The sequence below is a fragment of the Lutjanus erythropterus genome, chromosome 13, assembly GCF_056507025.1.
Source record: "Lutjanus erythropterus isolate fLutEry1 chromosome 13, fLutEry1.hap2, whole genome shotgun sequence".
Classification (NCBI taxonomy): Eukaryota; Metazoa; Chordata; class Actinopteri; order Lutjaniformes; family Lutjanidae; genus Lutjanus; species Lutjanus erythropterus.
The window spans coordinates 7,279,785-7,304,417 of record NC_139329.1 but is presented as its reverse complement, the minus strand read 5'-3'; the positions used below and the strand labels follow the sequence as shown (position 1 = coordinate 7,304,417).

At 41.4% G+C, this 24,633-nt stretch overlaps 1 protein-coding gene across 1 annotated transcript in view; it reads right to left on the bottom strand.

Annotated features, from left to right (window-relative positions):
• The window catches only part of spon1b (spondin 1b), a 131,644-nt gene that overhangs the window by 57,549 nt on the left and 49,462 nt on the right, over nt 1-24,633 (bottom strand). Inside the window, exons 5-6 of the mRNA XM_084733851.1 lie at nt 23,930-24,052; nt 21,537-21,685 (exon numbers count right to left, since the gene is read on the bottom strand). Coding sequence (XP_084589977.1) covers nt 21,537-21,685; nt 23,930-24,052 — 272 coding nt within the window. The remainder of the gene's footprint in view (nt 1-21,536; nt 21,686-23,929; nt 24,053-24,633) is intronic.

The following is a 24,633-nucleotide window of genomic DNA, read 5'->3' as shown; positions in this document are numbered from 1 at the left end:
AACCAACTTCCGTTACCATTAGAGCTGCATGATATGATAAAAAAAAAGTCACATTGCGATTATTCTGACTGAAATAGCAACTCTATATGATCAGTGAGAACGATCATTTATTCGACAGGGAAATTAGTCACTAGTGCCTATGGAGAGCATGAGGAAGAAATAAGCAGATGAATGTAGAAGGTGTGTAGGTGACAAACAATGCTCTGTTTATCATATGTCAAGCTGCCGATGTGTTGTGGATTAAAGCTTCAGTCCACATGAAAGAAGCAGCCTCATTATGAAGCTCCCAGCATATTGTTACCTGGTAGGCGTGTGAGGCTAACAAGCTACTGTACAACCCCTATTTAGTGTCACTCATCTGTGTTTCTGTTACTAACAAAACTACGAGAGAACTGATCTTAGCATCTCTGTCTGTCTCGTACAAAAGCCCACACGCCCGATCACACCCCTTTTGATCAAACCCTAATCTTTTCTCTCCACTCTAATGAGATACAATGGAAAAGAATAATTAGGATGAAAATCTATGGCGGGAAGAGCGGTAATAGCTTCAAAAAAGAAAAAAAAAAATCTTTTCATTATTTTGAAGCTGGAAGACAGACTCGGATCTCGCCTGAGGGCAGCAGCTTGGGAGATAATTGGGGATTCATGATGTGATTGTGATTATTGATGAGGGAGAGGAGAGGGGATGGTTGGCCGCTGTTAATCCTGACCCGCCTCCAACAGAGTCGCCGCTGACACAAACAACAGGTGTGGACTTGCATTTTAGTGTTCATCCAGGGCTTTTAATGAATACAAATTCCCAATTATGAGAGGAGGGAGGCACACACACACACACACACACACACACACACACACACACACACACACACACACACACACACACAATCACAGACGCTGCAGATGCAAACATATAAAGTGGCAGCTGGAGAAGTGCAGCAGTGCTCCTTGTAGAACAGAAACACTGAGAGATTTGTTGGATTAACAAGAATGAAGGTTGAGAACTGGGACAAATCATGCCCTGACAAAAAACTTTTAAAAAATGATCACTTCCAACACTCTAATTTCAATTTTTTGGTGAAAATGTATTCTTTTAGGATATGAAATAAGTGCAATTATGAAATGCTTTGGTCTGCTTCAATTTTTTTTTCATTTTTAATCATTCTCTGTGCCAGAAAACATCCTTGTTTCAGACAAGAATTCAACAACTTCAAACGATTTAAAAATGTGTTAAAATCCTTCGAAATCTAAAACTAACAATAGAATAAGAATGTGCTATTTCATCATTTTTATTTCAAAATTGACTTTTTTAATGAAAGTGTTGGTCCTTTGATATACACTTAATATAAAATTTAATCCTGAGGAGGCTGGCCCGTTGCAAGGTTTGATCTTTAAAAATCTATTTTCCCAGCATAATTGAAACATGAAAATCGAAACCCACCAAAAATATGATTGAAGAATGACTGAATCATTTATCTACACCCTCATAATTCAATATTTGTTAAGGAAAATAGAGATTATAACTTAGGGTCATTTACACTGCAGGTAAAAGTTGCACAAAGCTGAGTTTTTATGGCTCATATGTGACTTTGTAACCGTTTGCTGAAAAAAAACATCCAGTGTTGCCTGTGTCATCGGGGCATACGCGTTTACGGCGTGTAGCGATGGGGAGATGGGGGCGCAGCCCTGACTAGTCGCAAGTGGCTGCATAACATCTTAGAGGCAACAGTTAACTGATGTTGTACATTAATAAAATATTGTTAAATAGTTTAACCGAGGTTCAATCATATAATCAACTAATCACGTACATCCCCAGTTTACGTTCCTGTTAGGCTTGGGTGGCATCTACAGATTTTTTTATGCCTTCATACCTTCCTGACATTTCATCAATGTGTACAGAGTATGACGGTATTTGTGTGAAAAAACAAATTATTAAAAGCTGGTGATCATTGTGTCTTTGTGTCTAATATGTAAATTAATTTGCCTTAGACAAGTCTTGCTGGGTTTAAATACTTATCTCCCATAGAATAATGAATACATGGGAAATAAGCACCTTTGTTCTACAGATTCTTGCTAAAGGACCTGATGATACTTGTTGCCGTGGATACCAACAGATCATGGTTAATAGACTGATGGAGTCGGAAGAAGTCATGTCAAAATGAAGTTATATGTGGCAATATTTTGATGATTCCACATCTAGTTAGATTTAATTAATTAGGAAGGAGACCTAGGCTATCAAGCAGAAATGACAAGCCAATTATTTCTTTTCTGCAGAGACGGAAACCCTGACAGAGAAGTAAAATGACCAAACAAAATAAAACAGAGTAAGACATGCCAAGGACAAGACAGGCCCTGCGGTGCCAGCCAGCCTAACAAACTGTCTCGCTACAGCCTCAATCTCCTCCATTGATTTGCTGACAGGGGATCTTTAGCCCCGAGTAAAAACAATCCATTCTGGACACCACTTTCTGTCAGTGCCGTGCATTTTGAAATACCTTATTAAACATTTACAACTGGGCAAGAGTTATTACAACCATAATTCTATTAATCTAATTCATCCCTTATACATCACTGGTTTATCCATTTGGCTCTGCCGTCACATTATCTTTACAGACAGGCTTTCATTGTGGCCTTTAAAAGAGCATCCATTTATGAGATCAGTGGGCTCACAAATATTCAAAGAGAAAGATCACGACATATCATACTAGACAATGGATGATTCAACAGACAGTTGAAGTGTCAAGGAAGGCGTTGAGGAATTAAAATGTGGGCAAATAATGGAAGAAAAGGCAATTTGGAGCAGGCACTCATCTCCACAGTAAAGAGGAGATGATACAACAGTGACTTGTGGAGGCAAAAAGTCCCCCAGTGCATCTGAGCGTTGAGCTTAAATGAAGTCCCACTACAAAGTGAAGCGTTAAAGCCTTTCAACATCAGATGAAAGAAAGACAGAGGCATGAGATGCGCTATGAGAGATGTCATCATCCTGTCTAACACCAGAATATAATTGAGATGTAACCCCTCTAAGTCCACTGTTACCAATAACCTGCTGTAAAATCCTGTTTGGATGACATGGTAATCTGTCTAAAGAATAAATATTTGTTCCAGATAGTCATCACGAGTCTGCACTGAAAGGCATGATGGTAGAAAGCTCCGTATGGGCAGTAAGAGGAAAGTGACAACTAACAAGTTTGAATTTCAGTACCCACACCCCTGGGCACATTAATGTGTGCTGCAGGGGCTGAAAGAGAGAAATACCTCGTGTCAGTGAGTCCAGCTGTCTGCTCACTGCCGTTTACGATATTTGACTTTTCAACTTTGGATTTGTCTTTCCTCATGGGACAGCAGTGTCTACACAAGTTAGGCAAACAGAACTAGGGATGTTCCTAGTGACTGATATCCCTGTCGATTAAACACATTAATGTACAAAACATGACAACTCACTAAATGTTTCACCTTTTCAGACTGGACACTCACACAGCCTGTCACACAGTTTGGCTAACGTTAGCAGTGCTAGCAGCAGCAGCTGCTCTGCTTGCAGGTTAATGTCCATGTCTGTGCTGAATGTGGTCACATGTTGCTCCAGTCAAGTGATTATATATCAGTTTATTTTTTCACAGCTCACATTCGACATTATTTTAATTTTCTAGATTTCTAGATGTTCTTTGTAACTGGCAGCCTGCTGGGACAAACGGACAAAGCACAAAAAAAATAAATAACTTAATGCATAACTTTTGCGGAATTTACAAGAAGGTCCAAATAACTCAGTAACTCACAAAAATAGGGCACTTTCTCAGGGGGGTCTGTGGCTACTTGTGTGTTCACTGCAGGTAAGAGACCCCATAGTTAATTTGCATTACAATGAAACAAATGATGTACTTACAGGACATCAGTTAAGAAGGTGGTCAGGCCAAATTTGTGCTCACGCTGCTCAGAGAATGTGGTCACATGCAGCCTCAGAAGGTGGTCTGAGCGATCAGATCTCAGATGTTAATACCAGGTCTAAAACACGGCCACACTGAGGGGAGCGGGACTATCTGAACTGTCAAGATCACAAAATTCATCAGCATTTGTCCTCTGAAGATGTTGTGCCAATCCATCCAGTAGATGTTGACATACTTCACTGGATGAGTGAAAACTCTGCCTGTGGCTGCTGGCGAGTCAATAGGATTCAACCTCTGGGGGGATCATGGATTTTTCTATCAAATTTCACAACAATCCAAGCTGTTGAGACATGTCAATCTGGACCGAAGTGATGAAAAGAACCAAAAGAAAAGCCCTGCCATCCCTGGAACCACACAGCTAACATCTCTATTTCTTAGCAAAAGAAAAACATATCTATGTCTAAAGAGCAACAACAGCTTTCTCTGTGCTTCCAACTATCATTCATTAAGATGTATCTATAAATCTGTAATTCTAATTCCTCACCCTTTTCACCACACAGCAGGCATCCTCAACCCCCCACCTTCTTTGTGCATCACATTTGCTTCATTCCTTCTCAGAAATTAATGGCATCTTTGCCTCTAACACTTCCATCAAAGCAGAAATGAAATGTCCTATAATTGAAAAGACACTTAACTGATGCTTGCACTGTCAAGCACGCTGATCGCACAAGTTCCTTCGTGTGACATTTTTTAAAATTAAAACTGCTGCTTAGTATCAAGTCAAACACCTTCAGCGACAAACAGTTTTAATTGAGGTGCCAGGCCAAGGATGATGAAGGACCAGTAGATGAAAAGAGGCAAAATATTGCAGTTCTTTGTAAAATAAAAAACTTTTTGCTTTGCAGAGACGCTACATCAGGAAAAGTGCATCCCGTGGTCATCACTGTCAACATAATTACACACCTGCACATTAGCTGGATTAAACACGCTACCATTTCAAGGGAAGAATTACATGAAAACAAGTCATTTCCTGCTTCTAATTAATTATCATGGCCACGTTTGTGTCCCCAGTCTCACACTCCTAAGGTCACAATAATAAAGAAATCTGTGGTAACAAGTAGCTTCCTTCAGTTTTCATTACACACAAAAAGCAGAGCATGTAAATGCGCTTACCAATCAGCCGATCCCCCTTTGAATACAACTGCTAGAATTTTAAAACAAGAAGCAATGATTTGATCTTTCAAGGGGGTGTGGGAGAAAGTGTCACCATAGGAGAAAAATAAAGAAATAAAAATGTTAATGAAAAAGTTTAGTTAAACAAAACAAATCAAGCCTCGAGCTGCTGCTTACTCCTCTGATATAGGTATGTTTATATTTCATTTAATTCCATTCCAAAGAATATTCAGCATGATAGCAGGGACATTTTGCCAGTGCGTCTGCATATTTAAAGCTTTTTGGGTGGGATATATTAGGCAGCAAGTGAACATTCTGTCCTCAAAGTTGATGTGTTAGAAGCAGGAAAAATGGGCAAGCATAAGGATTTGAGCGAGTTTGACAAGGGCCAAACTGTGATGGCTAGATGACTGAATCAGAACATCTCCAAAACTACAGCTCTTGTGGGGTGTTCCTGGTCTGCAGTGGTCAGTATCTATCAAAAGTGGTCCAAGGAAGGAACAGTGGTGAACCGGCGACAGAGTCATGGGCGGCCAAGGCTCAATGATGCATGTGGGGAGCGAAGGCTGGTCTGTGTGGTCCGACCCAACAGACGAGCTACTGTTGCTCAAATAGCTGAAGAAGTTAATGCTGGTTCTGATAGAAAGGTGTCAGAATACACAGTGCCTTGCAGTTTGTTGTGTATGGGGCTGCATAGCTGCAGACCAGTCAGGGTGTCCATGCTGACCCCTGTGCACCACAGAAAGCTCCAACAATGGACACGAGAGCATCAGAACTGGATCACAGAGCAATGGAAGAAGGTGGCCTGGTGATGAATTACATTTTCTTTTACATCACGTGGATGGCCGGTGTGTCTCTTACCTGGGGAACACATGGCACCAGGTTGCACTATGGGAAGAAGGCAAGCCAGCAGAGGCAGTGTGATGCTTTGGACAATGTTCTGCTGGGAAACCTTGGGTCCTGCCATCCATGTGGATGTTACTTTGACACGCACCAACTACCTAAGCATTGTTGCAGACCATGTACACCCATGTAGATGGTATTCCCTGACGGCTGTGGCCTCTTTCAGCAGGATAAAGCACCATGCCACAAAGCAAAAATGGTTCAGGAACGGTTTGAGGAGCACAACGAGTCTGACGTGTTGACTTGGCCTCCAAATTCCTCAGATCTCAATCCAATCAAGCATCTGTGGGACGTGCTGGACAAACAAGTGCAATCCATGGAGGCCTGACCTCATAACTTACAGGACTTAAAGGATCTGCTGCTAACATCTTTGTGCCAGATACCACAGCACACCTTCAGGGGTCTAGTGGAGTCCACGCCTCGACGGGTCAGGGCTGTTTTGGCAGCAAAAGGGGGATCAACACAATATTAGGCAGATGGTTGTAATGTTATGCCTGATCAGTGTATAAGCTATGTATCTTCCCTTTATGCAATAAACAAATTAAACACATAAAGTGTCAAGAAATGAAACATTCTCACACCTATTTTCCTTATTAAAAAGAAAAATGCAACGGTACAACTTCTGAATTCAAGATTTTCCCTTTTACTGAACTATGACAAGGTTAACACACTTCATTTAAACTCGACAGAAAAGCGCACAAAACTCGCCAAAACTGTCTTTGTCAGACTTTCCACTGTCCCAACAATTGCCAGCTCTGGTTTGGTTGATATAAATCCTTAATCCACCATGTTAGATGTTTAGAGAGTCTGGCTCTACAGGCTGTTTTCCTCTCACTCCTCACCCAGCTCAGAGCACTCGGCTCTAGCTGAATGTGTGTGCACTGCGCCGCTGGATGAGCGCATGTGGCGGAGCAGCAGCTCTCACTCTGCAGACCATTACATTTACAAAATGAAATAAAAAATATCTCCCCCCCAAAAAACGACGATGGATTCAGCCCATTGCCAACAGGTGATACGTTCATCCAATCCCCCAACCGTACCAGGCAACAAAAATACTAGATTAGGTTTAGGAAAAGAAAAAAACAGTTTTGATTAAAATAATATGCAAAGTAATCTCAAGCCTGCATGTGGACATGACATCACAATCTTCTGAAGGGCTGCATGCAGGGTAACTGTGTAATGTGACCACACTTTCAACTTCGTCTAACTGAAGCCTGCCTGCTCAAGTAAGAACAGAGAGAGCAAGATTGCAACCAATAAATACAAAATGGTAAACTAAAGTAAATTAAACTGATAGTAACTAAAGCTTACTGAAGTTAAAAAAAACTGAAAAATATTTGCTCAGAACTACAAGTTATTTCAGCTTGGATTTCTAGTCTCCTCTGTGTAGGCAGGGCAGCATGTTGGATTAGTATTGTTGTCATCCAACTCTGGCCAACAAAGTAATAACTATAGGTTATTGTGGTGATACACAGTTACATGGACGTGGGCATCAGAAGCTTTCATGCAATGCATCCTGGTACATGTTGGCACTGCATTTTTCTTGGTCAATATAGAACGCACTGATGAATTTGTTGCTTTAATCGTTTACACTTAAATTAACACTGACTGGATATGGTAGGAGAAAATATTTTATTTCTGTCTAGTTTTATTCTTCTCTTGCTATGATTTTGTACATTCTTATTTAAATGTCTGGGTCTGTAAATGAAAACCATTAAATGAAAAACATATCTCTGTAAATGAAACCATTTGTTAAGTTGTGAGTTGTGCAGAGAGCCTTTGTAATTATAACAGCAACAAATTCCTGTTGATCAAGAGGGACGCGACTTGTGTTGGAAAGCCACTCAGACAGACTTTCACACTGGATCTCTCAGACACAACACCCAGTACACATTTTGGTTCAGGAAGCTTTCTTTCCTCACTTCCCATAAATTAGCATTCTGGTTTCTCTTTCATTTCCTCTAAACAGTACATAACACAACAAACAAACCTACTCCAGCAGACAGTATCATGTCACCGTGTTGTGAGGTTGTCTCCACCGCACGGTCAATAAAACTCATCTTGAACCAGCAAAAGAGAATCTTTTTCCTTCAGCAATATCCACATGAAAAGTGCTAGATTTTCCTTTAACACAATATCAGAGATGCTGTCATTAATTAATAAGTCTGAGTTCTTTAAAAAAGACTGGGTAAAACTTCAGTTTCCAGGTCCCATAATTGCATGGTAAATAGGTGATAATAATAAAATAATATATTTGAAATTCTTCAGAAATTACCCACAAATTTCATTGTTAATTATGTGATAATTCATTCAACTCAATTTCATGTAGTGGGTGATAATTACCAAGTAACTTATTTGAAATTTCTTAGATATTACCCCCAGATTAATTATGTGATAATAACCAAGTACTGTTTTCATTTAGGTAGTGGTAATTACACAGCAAGTACACAAACATTTCTCTGAATTCACCTGCAAATTACCCTTTAATTTTATGGTAAGTATGTGATCATTTGCAAATGTCATTTTCATACATACTTACCATGAAATTTGGGGGTAATTTACGGGTAAATTAAGAGAAGTTTAAAATATGTTGCTTTGTAATTACCACCAACTAATAAAGAAAAAATTAAGACTAATAAAAATACAACAAAACATAATCAAGCATAAACATTGGACTAAAACTAAAGACTGAATGCAGATTCTAGAAAACTGGAGGGTGGGAAAAGGGAGAAATTGAGAAATGGTGGGAAACTGCCTTTTCACATTGAGACTCAGCATTGTCCACGTTGCATCTGTCCATTTACTGCGTGTGCAACCGTGGTGCCTCCACAAATCACGCTCAGTCGTTCTGCAGTGACGTGCAGGAGGTAATAAAATATCAGAGACACAGTCATTAATTGGTACTAGAAAGCTGAGTTTGCAGAGCACACTGTCACTGTCTTCATCCTCCGCTTCATTCGTCCAGTCGTCTCCCTCCTGAAACTCTCAGCCAATTAGATGGTGGTTGTGAGACGCCGTCCGTCTGTCAGCCGCCAAAAGCTCTCTAAAAATCCCCCAGGACCGACTCTGTGAGCGTGATGTGTGTGTGTCTGTGTGTGTCTGAGTGTGTGCATGTCCCATTGTCATCAGCTGCTCCCTGACTTAACTACCTCTCACTCTTTTGCAGCGAGAACTCAAGATAGTGCTACAGAATACTACTCCCACGTGTGCACAAATCACAAAGATACACACAGAGGAGAAGACACGCACACGCACACACACACACAAAGCCAGTGCTAGCCTGAGCTGTCTCTCATTTTCCACCCACCTCTCGCTCTCGGAGACAAGTGAAGTTAAGTCCAAATATAGTGTGGCTGACAACAGCCTTCATTGCAACCTGCTGTATGACCAGCTTGACAAACATTGCGAGATCAGCCCGAGGCCCGGCGAAGTGGAGGACAGACATGCACGGGTGTGAAAATGCATAAATTGTGCGAAACAAAATGTGTGAACAATGTAAACAAGCAAGCGAAGCATCGTCTTCTACATAGCGGCAGGGTGGGGTCTAAAGGAGATGATACCTATCTGATTAAAAACAAAAATGGCTCGAGGCGGGGAAAAGTGCGAGGCGGCAGCGCAAACTCATCAAGACACCTCCAACCAATAGACGTCAAGAAGGGAGTCGCTCTGTGATTAATAACAAGCACGCACTGAAAATAAAATGATTCCCCATGTTTCCATCAGGAAGCGCTGCCGGCATCAGTGTGTCATTATTCATGAAGGCTTGACAAGCTGCCTATCACGTCCTGTTTCCCAAAGGGACACCGTGATGTGACACAGATGCTCGTAACAAATCATTATGTCCACCTGTGAGTGTTTCCATGCTAGAGATTAAAATGACATTGTATTACTGCAGTATGACACCCACCACCACCTTCCTATCTTCTCTGAGGTGAAATCAGTAAAAATCATAAAATGATCACTCATTAGACATCAAGGAAACATTTTAAGTAAGCAGAATTTTGGCTGAATGAATAAACGTCTGTATATGATGTGTAAGAAATCATTAACAATCTTGTAGAAGGTGTAGAATATTTATTTATGTTAAATTGAGCAAAAAGTTAATGGAGTTTGGTAGGCAGTAAGACAGGCAACCACCGCAGTGGGCACGGTTAACTTTATATTTACAGCCATTTAACAGTTATAAACAGCTGATCAAACTCACAGAAGAGGACTTGTCTTTGCTTGTTATTGTCAGTTTATGAGGTTGTGCGCATCCTGCGTTCCTGCAGAGCTCCTCCAGCCTGCCAGTCTCTGCCATGTCTGGTGCGAAGGGGGCGGGGAAAAACTACAGCGTTAATCTTGGGTCATTAGACGGGAGCAATAAAACACATGCATGAGCAAATCATATTGTTTCATACACACAGAGATCAACTGCCGTGCCCAAATTCAACAACATGGCACACAAATTCATCAATAGAGATTTGTACAGGAAGTTGCTGGCGAGAAATAAAACACGGGAGTGCAAATAATGTCATCTGTGTGAATATTAAACTTTACAGCAAGTGTGGATCAAACACGCAGAAACCAAGACAGGCTCTGGCCCTCTTATGATTGGTCACTTTCAATGCCAATCACTCTCACACGGACCTCTTTTTTTTTTTAGCCGTCAAAATATATATTTGTGAAAGATGTTGGTTTTGTGAAGTAACATTGCAAACTTTTCAGCTACAACTAACTTTACATAACTGTCAAAAAGTGTAAAAACGCTAACATAATGTTACATCTCTGATAAGAAACGTTAAGTTAGCTAACGTTAGTGAAATATCTAATAGCTAAATAAGGTCTGACTTAAACTAAACCATCGCTAAAGAACAAAACTAAACCTAAATCATGTGCTCAAATTAACACTGTAAGCATGCTAAAATGTTCTCTCTGTATATCTTCATATCAAAAAAATAAAAATGAACCACTTAAATTGGCTTTAAAATGGCTGTTATTGTTTGAAGACATTCTGCAGTGTAAAAAGAACGAAGATTTGTGGAACAGCAGGAGAAAATGAGAGAGGGAGAGAAGGATCTGACTACTACTCCCCTTCACTGCAGGCACGTCGAACAGCGATGCTGGCTAACTACCAAACTGACGGAGGGGAAATTTCCCTGCTGAGGCATTTTGAGCAGCACCACAAAAAACATTTCTCTGGGTAGAGCGTAGACGCTGTGACGGCTTGACAAAACATCTCGGAGAGCAGCGACGATTTGTGAACATGCACACTGAGATACACTCAGAGAAAGAGAAAGTAAATCACTTAGCATTACTTTCTTCGCTCTTAATCTGACAGGTGTCAGCCATGAGAAAGGAATGGGAGGGAGGCTCTGGAGTGCTCTCAGAGCGTCTTGTGTTTTCTTTCTCTATTCAGTGGTGCGATCCGAACTTCTACGAGAAGCAATAAAGATGTTGAGAGTGTTCTGTGTGTGTGTGTGTGTGTGTGTGTGTGTGTGTGTGTGTGTGTGTGTATGTGTGTGTGTGTGTTTGCCTGTTCGCCTCTCTATCTGTGGTATGTCTGCAGCAATTTCCTGTGAAGTGTTTTGAGTAGAAAGATGAAAGTGAAGGGTAGTTCTGTTGCTCCTCTTCTCCCATCCCTGCCTTCTCTCCTTCGTCTCACCCTTCTGACAATCTGTCTGAAATGAGGCCTTTCGAAACAGAAAAAATAATAAAAGCGCTGAGAGGAAAGAGAAAGGAAGAAAGAAGGAATGAGAATCGGAGAGGCAGAAAAATGAGACAGTCGAGAGAAGAGGAAAACGGAGGAAACACGCTCATAAGAGCGTGAGCAAAAAAGCCGTTCTGGGTATTCGTGAAGCGATGTCAGTCAGTTAGTCAGTGAGGTGTTTGGAGAAAATGCAGTGATGGAAGAGGAAGCAAAGACGGGTGGAAAGAAGAAAAAAATTGAACAGAATTAAGTAGGAGGGTGGGAAAGAAGCAAGCAGGCAAAGAAAGAAAGACAGCTAAAAAAGAAGGATGGATGCAAGCTGCCAGCGATGTTAGCTAAAAGGAAGGAAAAGTGCATCAAATTTATGGAGTAAATTTATGAAAGAGGAGGAAAGGTTGAAAGAAAGGAAATAAATCAAATGAAAGAAGCTGTAATAAAACAGGAGAGGAAGAAAGGAAGAAGGCAGGAGGGAAGAATGAAAAGAGAAAGAAACTGCACATGAAGAAACAAAGCCTTACTGCTCCTCTGCAATCTCTGATTACAACTGTATCCATGGCAACGAAGCAATGGTCTGCATCATCCTGACGGGATTTATTAATTGGCACACATGTATTTCACACAAAATTTTAATTTTAAAATGATTTATGGCTTTATTTAGCCGAACTCACTGTTCATTACCCTGCTTGTATATCAAAAAAATCACACAAAATATTCATTTTAAAAATGATCTTAGTGATTTAATAAAGCTTTTATTGTTTTTCCACAGTCTATGATCAGAACTGTGTCCATAGCAAAGGTCTTTTCTTCATAACAACTGTCTGTTATACATAGCAACAGTGTGCTAGTCAGAAATTACAGACCAGATTAGACTGCTGTAATTGACCAATCAGAATCAAGGATTTAACAAAGCCATGTGAAAAACAAATATAATCAGCCGTTCTTCCACATCCTGTGGAGCTGATTGCTCAGTAATGGCAGGTGCAACAGCACCACAAACTCCAAAGCACTCCAGATAAAAAGATGAAAGCAGCTCGACTGGTGGTTTTTCATGTTTTTAAGGCTCATTTACACCCTCTTGGGCTGAATCCATCGCCGGCCACTTTTTTGGGCAGATTTCTGGAGGCGATATTTGTCATTTTGTTTAGCTAATGTAACAGCGTGCAGAGTGACAGCTGCTACTCTGCGCTGCGCTCTCATCTAGCGGCACATTACACAACCACTCGCCGGACCATGAGTGCACTGCACTGGGTGAGGAATGAGAGGAAAACAGCCTGGAGAATTAGACTCTTTGCACTCTTTTCATGCCGTGAATTAAGGATTTAATTCAACCAAACCAGAGTTGATGGTTGTCGGAAGAGTGGACAGACTAACAAGCTCATCTTAGTTCAGTAAAAGAGAGAGATTTGAATTTTGAAGGTGTACAGTTGCTTTTCTCCGTTTGAAAAGGAAACTAAGTCTGAGAATATTTAATTTCACTTTGTACCTTTAGTTTGTTCAAAGGACATAGTGAAAGTAGTGTGTGTAATGTAGCTAATATACCACTGGCACACATCTCCCAGACGATATCGCCATTAATGGATTGATGGACGATGGTTATTTGGAAAACTTTAACATATCGCCCAACTCTACTGCCCACATACTTACATGTATCCTTTATGTTGGCATTGGCATTAAGCAATACATCCACTATAGGGCGCTACTCAAAGTCAAAAGTTACCTCAAAGAAGAAGAAAGAGGTGTCAAAAGTTTCTGACAACAACAAACGTGGCAGAGCTGGAGGAGGCTGTAATAAGGCACTTCTTGAGAGAGTTGGGAGGCAGCGTTGTAGATGGTGATCATCTGTGCGGCCATTAAATGCATGTGGACGGAGAATTCTTTTCACTAACTGAATGAGGACCAACGTCATTTCCAGTACTTCTTCATCATGTCTTGCTTGCTTGAGCACGCTGACTACGCATAGCTCCATTTCGCCTGTATGGTCCGTTGGAAAACATGCTCAAATGCAGCCAGAATGAATGCAGAGTACAGACAGAAGGCTTTGTTCATATCCATATCTAAGGTTTAGCATAAAGAGACTCTTAAAACACAACATCTGAACGTCCCTTAAGCGAAGAAGCCTCAGACCAACAATAGAAACTGATGCACCTCCCACCCTGACCGATCTCCGCTGGCACACAGAAGGTCATGGTGACACATTTCACATTCACATCAGTTGAGCTTTTTGCCAAACCGAGACTTTGTAATGGAAAGAAGTGTCACTCTCCACAGAGGGAATATCAGGTGCAGCTTTCTCCAAAGAGGCCTGATGGATACTAGCCCAGGGCGATATACGGCTCAGGACAACGTTTGGAGGGAAAATCTGCGGCTGTGTGTCCACCTGTCTTTATACTGCCTCCTTTGTCTCCCTGTTTTGAAAGGAAAAGGTGAGCTATTGACTGCTCCCTACAGTGCTAAAAGCTGAGCCAGTTTTTAAAAACATGTTAAGCTTCCGCACAAAAGAATCGCACGTCAAATGGCTTTTCACAACAGCTGCGGCCATGACAGGCAGCGAGTGCCCCGAAGCGCCTGCTGAGCGAGAAAAAAAAAAAAAAGAGGAACCCAATTGACAAATCCTTTTAGAGGTGAGCAAGAGTGCAGCGTGGAGCGAGCCAGCTCCGGCAGACCTTGAGATTTTGGATCCGGAAAATCACTACGGCGGCAGAGAATTGCATTAACTTCATTAAAATCTAATTGGCTGGGCCTGAGATCACACTTCTCTCCTTTAACGTTGATACAAATGGCTCGTTGGCCGGCAGCTCTTGACATTTTGCTGTCTGATCTTGGTTTGATCACACCTGGCTGAGAGCATGTGGCATTTCACAGCGAGTAATAATTAGGTAGCTACAGACTTTTTTTTTGTCCTGTGTCAGTGCGCTGTGGCATTAAAAGGGTTGAGGATTTACTTCCTGGCCAGCAGCTCTTCAAATTTTACAACCTCCACTCGTACGACTGGTTTACACTCTCGGCTACATGTGACATTTCAAAGCAATCGACAATTAGATGTGCCGTGTAATTTTGTCTTGAGTGAGAAAGTGGTGACATTAAGAAGATACTTTTAGTTCCTCTGGACAAAAGGACACGAATCTGTCCTATCTGTCTGTTCTTAACCTACTGACACTAGTAGCTTCATTCAAAATGAGCTCAGGCAGCGCTCCTTCGCTTGATGAAGACTTCAAGTATTGTTTGTATTGTAGATATTCCAAAATGAGAAATTAGACAGTTATCATTGGTGAAGCATACCTGAAGATGGCTCCTTTTTTCTGAGAAGCCTGCAACACACTCACTGTTTAATCATCTAGATTTTGTTGGTATGATTTGTTGTGATGTCTGCCTGAATATAATGGAACTAAATGGCAAAAAAACTAAACAAAAACATTTCAAATAGTAGTTCCAGTAGATTCTATGGCAGAAAGAAAGTAGTTCTTACATGAAACTGCTCGCTACAAGGTCAGGATTTTTGGAAAGACACTGCTGTTGAATTTTTTTGGTGCTTTGAGCGCCACAAGCCAAACGCCATTTAGTCTCATTATATTGAAGAGAAGGCAGACATCTCTACAGTGAATATCTTCAAAACTCTGCAACTCACACCAAAACCATCTAGATGGATAAATAGAATGGTAAGTATTTTCGATTTTGGGGTGAACTGTCCCTTTAAGTGGCATCCATGCACTACACACCCATTCAACACCAGCAAAAATACAAATGCAACACTTGTTCAAAATGTACGGCTCTTATGTGGTGTATTTGTCTCAAATCTGGGTCACAAATTTGTTCAAATCTGTGTTAGTGAGCATTTATTGCCTTGCCAAGATGAACCATCCACCTGACAGGTGTGGCATAGAGGGATTCTGATTAAACAGCAGGATTATGATACAGGTGAGACGCTCTAAAGTGTGCAGGTTTATCTTGAAAAAAATGCAGTTGTTAAGGCAACCAATCAGAGGCAGAGTACAGCCGGTCATGACAAATTTGTCAACAAACATTGACAGAAATAAACCTTTTGTCTCCACAGAAGACTGAGAGCTTTCTTATGAAAAACTGCAGCAAAAACAAAATTGTTGCATTTATATTTTTGCTGGGTATACTTTTGTATACCCAGCACATATATACCCATGTATAAATGAGTGGAACCTACAAATGAGTGAAATGAGCAGTTTTTGATTAATTTATGCAAGTGTAGTCCACACCACTCACCTCTATTTGTCTTTAAAGGATGTGTTTTAAGAGCTTCGGTGAGCTGACAACAGCACTTTGGCACGCCTCAGCCTGTAGCTGAATGCTGCTAAGTCAATGGTGCCAGTATTTTGAGAGCTCCATTTTCAAAAAGTAGTCTGTGCTGTGACTCTCAGCTGGTGTGCAGCGATGTGCTGTGTGCACTGTGGTATGAGCTGATATGTGCCTGAAGCCTTTCAAAATGAGTTTTATCTCAGATTTTTTTTTTTTTTCACAGGCTCATGCATGTCTGGCCCTGTCCGGTGGGCCTTTGTGCTCACACGCTTAGCGAGGAGAGTTTGACGGACGGCATGATCGCCGAGTGCGACTTAAACAAACAAGCAGGAGACGATTGATTTAGGTCATAAATTTGCAAAGCACTGTGTGCAGCAGCGGTTTGACAAACACCTCAAGTTTGACTGAGGTTCTCACTGGGTTTACACTACTAAGATGGAGTGGGCTGGTGTGTCAATATCAATTCAGCGTCTAAACATTTGCTTACAGCGAGAAAAAACCTGTGTGTGATTTTTGAATTATTATTAAATGCTGCATCATGGCATTCTGAACAATATGCTGCAGCACTGACAAGTTTGAAGAGGCACCTTTCTGACAGAGATGTTCTGGCTTGTACTCACATCATCACAGCGAGAGCTCTCGGGTCTCTCCTCGCTGCCTGTCTGTCTGCGTCTCTGTCTGCCAGTCAGCCTGTCTTGTGCCAGGCTTAGGCCTGTGTTAGTTAGGGGGAGCGCAGGTCGGCGCTGGGCTGGAGAGGTTGGTCTTAAGGCTTTGTCCACACATCACCACAGCTGATTGCTCCTCTGGATGGTTGGGATTCTCAGCTAAGACAGGGATTACTGACCCATGTCGGCTTCCCACCTTTACAGCAGCCACTTCGATGTTCTCCCAGTCTGAACTCAGACGCCCCAGAGAATTGAAAAGATGTGCGTGTGTGTGTGCTTTAGTTTGCTTGTGTCTAAAAGCTTGAAAAGATAACTTCAATATCTCTTTCAACAACCCCCCAAAAAAAACAGTTTTGTCTACAAAAACTGTGTCCATGCACATGAGGACAATCATGAGGCTGCTGATGATACAGAGATGATTTAAGTCTTAAGGCAAAAACGAAGATGCAATAATTGATGTGTGTCAATAGACAGACGTCAATTGAGGGTCATGTGGCGCACTGCAGGCTTCAGATTTGAAATGCCAACACCACAGAATCAGCATTATTTTGAGAGCAGGGCGCTATTTATATGTACCTACTTATTTCTTCAGTATTATTATTATAAATAATAATTTATTTTTAAATAAATTTTGTCTTCTGAGGTGAAAAATCCTCAGCTTTTTTTCAGGTCAGGCTATATAAAGACTACGTGGTGTGTAATATTCATGTTTCTGTGTAATAGGATAATTTACATCAGTTTCACTTTGACAGTTTACATCAGTGAAGTCGTTTTATACTACAGCAGACAGCAAATGTGAACAACACACACTGAGGAGATGAAGCGGGAGAGACAGCGTCTGGACAGGTCAGGATAGTTTAAAGTAATGCAAAGCAGTGACACAGAGGGAACAAGCATCTGTCTGTCTGTTTGTCACTGAGACACTGACTCCAGTCTGCAGTGTATAAACCACAGTACTGTGCGGTAACATCAGGATTTATGATCAAAGATGTTCTTACATCACGTCAACACTTCACACACACAAGACTCACTCCCCCTCCCTCCTCTCTGTTGCCTCTCTCCTCCTTCGCAATTGTGATTAATGGGCATGGAGTAATTAAGTATTTAAGTACACAAAATGGACTTGGAGTAAAAAGTCATGCACCACAGAAGTGTACAGTAATATTATGATTTATATCACGTTGACACATCTGTCAGATTTTTTTTTCTTAATCTTTGATTGTATATTTTATTCATTATGATAAATTACAGTAAATATATCACAGATTTCTTTTTTTTAAGTTTTGGATCAACGTGCTGCCATCCAGATGTCTTTTTTCAGGGATATCCCTGCTTATTTCAGGAAGGCAATGCCAAGGCTCATTCTGCATGTTTCAACAGCATGGCTTTGTAGTAAAAGACTTCGGGCACTGGACTGTCCTGCCCACAGTCCAGACATGTCTCCCATTGAAAATGTGTGGTGCATTATGACGCGCAAAATACGACAATGGAGACCCTGCACTGATGAGCACTGAGCAAGTCGTATGTCAAGCAAGAATGGTGAAGACATTCACTGTTTTCAGGTTCATTTGGCACACATCTTTACTTCAAAGCAAAAGAGATTTGATACTAGACTGACCTGCCTGCAGTCTAGACCTGTCTCCCATTGAAAAGAGAACAGACTGTTGAGCACCTGCTGTCATATATCAAGCAAGAATAATAAAGAATTTTTCTTTCAGAACTTCAATAATTAGTGTCATAAGTTCCCAAATGCTCAAGTCCCAACTTCTTTAGAACATGTTGCTGTCATCAAATTTATATTGAGTGTGTATTTACAAAAAACAATAAAGTTAATCAGTTCAGACATTAAATATCTTGGTTTTGGATTGTATTCAATTGAATACAAATTAAAAAAATGATTTGCAAATCACTGCATTCAGTTTTTATATACAGTTTTCACAACATCCAAATTTTTTTGGAACTGGGGTTTTATTTTTGGACCAACACACAGTTCTCCTTTTAAAAGTGGAGACACTAAGGACATTGTGGGATCTATATGTTGTCATGTGAATGGGACATAGTGCAGGACACAAAACCTCACAGATTAAAAAAAAACAAAAACAAAATAAGACTCGCTGTTACAAAGTCCAACAACTCAATAGCTGACATTCCAGGGTATAATCGAGCTGTTTCACTCTGCAGCTCAACTGCTAACATTCCAGTCTACAGTACACAATCAAGCCATCTCATTCCCCATATGAAATAGGCTGAAGTTTCCATTGTGTCAGGGGAGTTATTAGCCCCAGAGACAGACAGAGCCAGCCAAGAGAGGAGTTAGGGCTGTCCGTCAGCCTCTAATGTCTCCACACAACAACCCAAACCTAAACTGACAGGCACACACCACACTGACAGCCCACTAACAACACACTATTGTTCCCTCGCAAATGGCCAGGACTCACCTTTCAGTGCCCACAGAAAAAAAGTGTGTGGCAGAAAGAGGACACACAGAGATAGACACGTACTGTGGACATCAGTGGAACCAGCACCAGCATGTAACAGACAGATGAGGGTTGGTCCATATGAAAACATCTTGTGTAACAGTATTTGTAATGCTATACTGTGATACTGATACACTATGTATGGTATACTGTAATGTGTGAAGCACTGCAAACATACCAAAGTGTCCTTGATGGTTTGGAGTCTTAAGAACTTAAATAAAAGAACAAGCGATTAAGAGATCTATCTCACGCCTGCCGCAAAGCACAGGCTAACGTTGTTTGCTAGTTTCCAAGGAATGCAGCTGTCATTTTCACGCCCGGTGCCCGCTTTGTGTAAGGAGCAAATGTACTTGCGCCCACCTGTGTGCCCATGGGTGTGTTGGTCTTAAATTGATAGCTCACCCAAAAATGAAAATTCAGTCATTATCTACTCACCGTCATGCCTATTGAAGGCTGGGTTTAGATGTTTTAGTCCACAAAACGCTGCTTGTCTGGTGTAATCCAAGTCTTCTAAAGCCCCGACATGCCAAGCTGACTTGAAAGACGTCATTTACACCATGTATTTAACCTAAATCTTCACTGTAGATCCTCAGCTTGGAGCCACATTCACATGCACACCGTCTGAAGTGGGTGTGTGATGGTGTGTGTGGACAGGTGAACAGCATAATGGGGCTTTAGGACACTTAGATTAAGCCAAACAAGCAGTATGGAGGCATTTTAGGTTGTTTTTTTGTTGTTTTTTATGGTTGAAAACTGGTCACCATTCACTTACATTGTTTGGGAGATTCTGCAACTCCGTTTTCCTGTGAAATTCCAGCAGTGTTTTGTGGACTAAAAAACTAAACCTGACCTTCAGTCGGCATGACAGTGACTAGATGATGGCTGAATTTTCATTTTTGGGTGAACAGTTCAACCCAGGATCAAAAATAAATACTTTCCCCCTTGCCCATGGTGCTGTTTATCCATCTTGTCTAGTTGCAGAGTTTTGGAGATATTAGCCGTAGAGATGTCTGCCTTCTCTCCAGTATAACTGGACTAAATGGCACTCGGCTTGTGGCAAAATTCTGACCTTACCATTCAGATGGTGGGGTCAGAATTTGGTGTAAACAACATGAAAGCATGGATCCATCCTGCCTTGTATCAACAGTTCAGGCTGCTGCTGCTGGTGTAATGGTGTGTGGGATAGTCACACTTTGGGCCTCTTAGTACCGACTGAGCATCGTTTAAACACCACAGCCTACCTGAGTGTTGTTGCTGACCATGTTCATCCCTTTATGACCACAGTGTACCCATCTTCTGATGGATACTTCCAGCAGGAAAACACACCATGTCACAAAGCTCAAATCATCTCAAACTGGTTTCTTGAACATGTCAGTGAGTTCACTGTACTCCAGTGGCCTCCACAGTCACCAGATCTCAATCCAATAGAGCACCTTTGGGGTGTGGTAGAACGGGAGATACATATCATGGATGTCCAACCGACAAATCTGCAGCAACTGTGTGACGCTATCATGTCAATATGGACCAAAATCTCAGAAGAATGTTTCCAGCACCTTGTTGAATCTATGCCATGAAGAATTAAGGCAGATATGAAGGCAAAAGGGGGTCCAACCTGGTAAAAGCAAGGTGTACCTAATAAAGTGGCTGGTGAGTGTATTGTCATGTTATCCAACCCAATAACAACTGAATAGACATGCAAGCACCTGACTCATCTTCACACACACACACACACACACACACACACACACACACACACACACATACAAAACAAGTGCATCTCTCAGCTGTGTCCTGTCATGCACTCTTCCCTGTCTTTGCTATGTTTCAATTTCTCTACACATGCTGGCATACACTCACACACTCACACACACACACACACACACACACACTTCTGAGGAGCCGAGGCACCAGCCTGTCCTCTCAGGGTGATATCCAGTGGATGCCTTCCAAAAATATCTGATCCCCTAAAGGCACGCTTCACTCAAAAGAAGTCTGCTGATGTTTTCCAAGGGAATCTGATTTAAAGCAGAATGCAGCACCACGCACCGTCAACATGCATCATGTATGAGACCACCTGCATCGCTGTGTGTAAACGCTTTGACCGATGTGGAAATGAGAATAACACTGTCTTGCACATTCATCAGCTGCCGTTTTGATCGAGCAAAATCAGTGAGTGTGTGTTTGTGTGTGCATCATTTCAGACTCTTATTGCCTCAGTCTGTCATTAACCTCTCAGTGTGTTGTAACAACCCCTGACAAATGGCAGGAGGTGGTGAGTACATAAAATGATGATACTGTATCTACATTCTGTATGAGCTGATGAAGGCTGCAGTCAGAGTCTATTTTTTTTTTTACCTCTGGCACTTGGTTGGAGTCCAATATGAGGGTCAGAACACATATGGAAAGACATGGAAACAGTGCTGTTACATAAAAAATGAAGCGACAGACAACTGTCAGAGGCTCCATCTGATGTCGACCCTACCTTCTGTCGAATCTCTTCCTCCATCTTGATGGGGGAGCCAAACTCAGCGACCTGACGGACGCCCTCGCTGGCATAGCCTCCGTACTCCCACAGCACGTAGTTTCTGGAGTGAGACGCACCAATCAGAGCTGACCAGTGGTTGGCCCTTCCTGGAAGACAGAAGAGGGAGCGATAAAAGACATTCAGGTCTGAGTGGTTTAAATTCTGGTCAGTAAGTCGAGAAGACAGTGTACACGAGCAGCGAGCTGGCAGCCATTCATTGAGTTCATGTTTGTCCATTTCTTGCTTCTAATGTACACATCTGTTGTAGGTGGTGTGTCCATTTCCTCCACCGGTGACACAGAAGCGGCAGTAGCGGTTGCTTGGAGACGCTAAGCTGTGGGATTAAAGGAGGTTGTGTGCGCGACTGTTTCTTGGCTGGGAGCAGCAACTTAGTGGACTCTTGTTGTTTCTGTGAGCTTGCCAGCAACCAGCGGAGACTAAAGGGAGTCACAGCATCTGGCCAGGAAATAGACCCACATATAACCCCCCATTAAACCACAACATGTTCTTTTTGTACCAATAAAATGTAGCTAGGTGGAACTGACGATGTGGGGTGATGGGTCTGGCCAGACCTGTCATTTAACACGGGGCAGTGATGAGGCAATAAGAGACACCTTTTAGTGATCTGTCTGGGCTATTCTGAGCTTTGTCTCCTCCACAAAGGGCTGACATGCTAGAACTGAGTTTGGCTGTATGTGTAGCCTGGTTTGGCATAAAGCAGACTGGCGGATGGAGACTGTGGCAGTCTGATGCGGACTGTGAATGTCTCTTGGTCCGTTTTGGGGAAGTACTAATACTGAGGCACCCTTGTCTTGTGTTATGGCCTGCGCCGGTGGGCCACGATGTACATTTGTGAAGTCTTTTAAGCATGTGTGTAAGGGAATAATGGGGAAAATGTGACCAGGGATCAGGTATGTCGCCGGTGGGTTTTGAATGCATTTTCTTTGTGGTTTGTTTTGATGTAAGGAGTAGCTGCAAATAATTCATTTTGTTTTGTATGATTTGATTTCTAGCTAGTGAGCCAGTGCCTTGGTGGTTTTACTTTTTTCTTTTTGTTGTTCTGGCTGCTGTCTGTTGTGCTCATCCCATGCAGCTGTAACTGACGCAGTAATTGTGAGCCTCTTGCACCAGGTCGGCGGGTTTGTCTGGTACCTCGACTTAGTGGATGGGTCAGATGTTGTGACTTTAATGTGTCACTAATTGCAAACCAACTTGTCACTTTGTGCTTGAAGTTATCTGGCAGAGCTATATTTTTGTGAACAATAAAGATTTATATTTTTTATTATAACACTGCTTCTTAGTTGTACATGCCTTAACGGCATTTGAACCTGTTGGCTGTGGCAGTATGGGGCTAAATAAAGAAATTAGATATTTGTTTATTTGTTAGCTAAGCACACACATGCAGATCTACAGTATATACTCTACTTACATAATGAATATGCACAGTGTACTAATGGTTGTTCTTATATTGATACCAGTATCAGAATATGCCTCTGATACGCCATAAAATACTGGACTGAGTATTGAGTATGCAAGTTTCTGCACTGATCTGTTATTCCGTTATTTATTAGCCAATTTTCTTTAACCTGAGACAGACCATACAACAATGACAGGAATCATATCAAGCCACTATGGCTTAGGAAGGTACAGTGGAAAAATGCAACTTTCCTGTACTGATTGATACAGATGATATGTACAGCATTTCTTTTTTGTATAAAATTTCTTTTTCCTTCTAACTTAAACTGATTTTGTTTTCCTTCTTAAATAAAATAAAATCAAATCACGGCTAAGCATGGGGTAAAATATTGCATGAACGTAAAATGTTCTCAACTTGTTACTCTCAAATTGTTATTAATAGCTGAAGACATAAGTAATTCTGGCCATTGCATTTTCATGTTTTAATACAACAAAAAATAAATATTACATCATATATTACAGCACTTGCAGGCATATATGTTGTGTCTGTCAGGTCAGGAAGTGTCGGCACTCCTGACATCCCTAACTTCAATACAGCATCTTTTTATCAGTTTAACAGAAAGAAGAGCATCTGTATTTCTGCCAAAAAATGCTCTGCTAAAAATAACAGGATTTCATAACATACCCAACAGGTAGAAGTGGTGTTAAAAATCCTGACATTAGTGAAAGCATAAAAAATACATTTTAGATGAAGCAGATAAATAAAATCATGAAACAAACACACTCAACATGTCAGAGCCAGTAAATTATGTGCTGAGGTTTTCTACCTGGAAGTTATTACGAGAAACATTTTGATTGGTCCTGCAGGGAGGAAAAAATGGTATCAAAACATCACTAGTGTGCAAACATCAGATCAGCCCATGGTCTGAACTCACGTGGGTAGTCTTTGGGATGTACTTTCTCTGACCAGTTGCCATAGAACGTGAGTCTGTACTTGGCTGTTCCACAGGCGCAGCACTCCATGGCAGGAGCTTCTGTGGCCTCACCGGGCAAGCGCTCTGCGGGGGGAGACAGGACGCAAACACACAAAATTTATGGGTCAACGAGACACACATGACTAATAAATTACAGAAAACACGGTTCAGGGGCAAACGGGGATCAGCTGGCGTGTGTGTGTGTGTTGAACAAACACACACCTGCATAAATTAACTGTTGAATGACGACAATTTGGAACCAGCGAGAATGTCACAAAATTACATTGCTGCAATAAAGTGGTATTTAAATGACACATTAGCCTTGACGCAGGCTCATAAATATTCAAATATTGGCCTCGACCAATGTTTTGCAAAGATAGGTCAAGGGGAGTACTTGAATATTTATGAGTCACCAAATTATTCGGAAGAAATTCTCACTTGACATCTAAGTTATAGCAGGATGAGTAAGCAAATTGAAAACAGGGTGGCTTGATTGGCTTGCATAATAGTCTGGAAAATTAGATTTGGCTGAGCAGAGGAAGATCTTATGAAAGTAAAAAATTCCTCTGAGATTAAATTTTAAAAACCATTTGTCCGGGATGTGGTTTTTATTGTACAATAATTGTGTGCATGGGAGCTCAGAGGGTCCCGTCATCTCGCTGTCT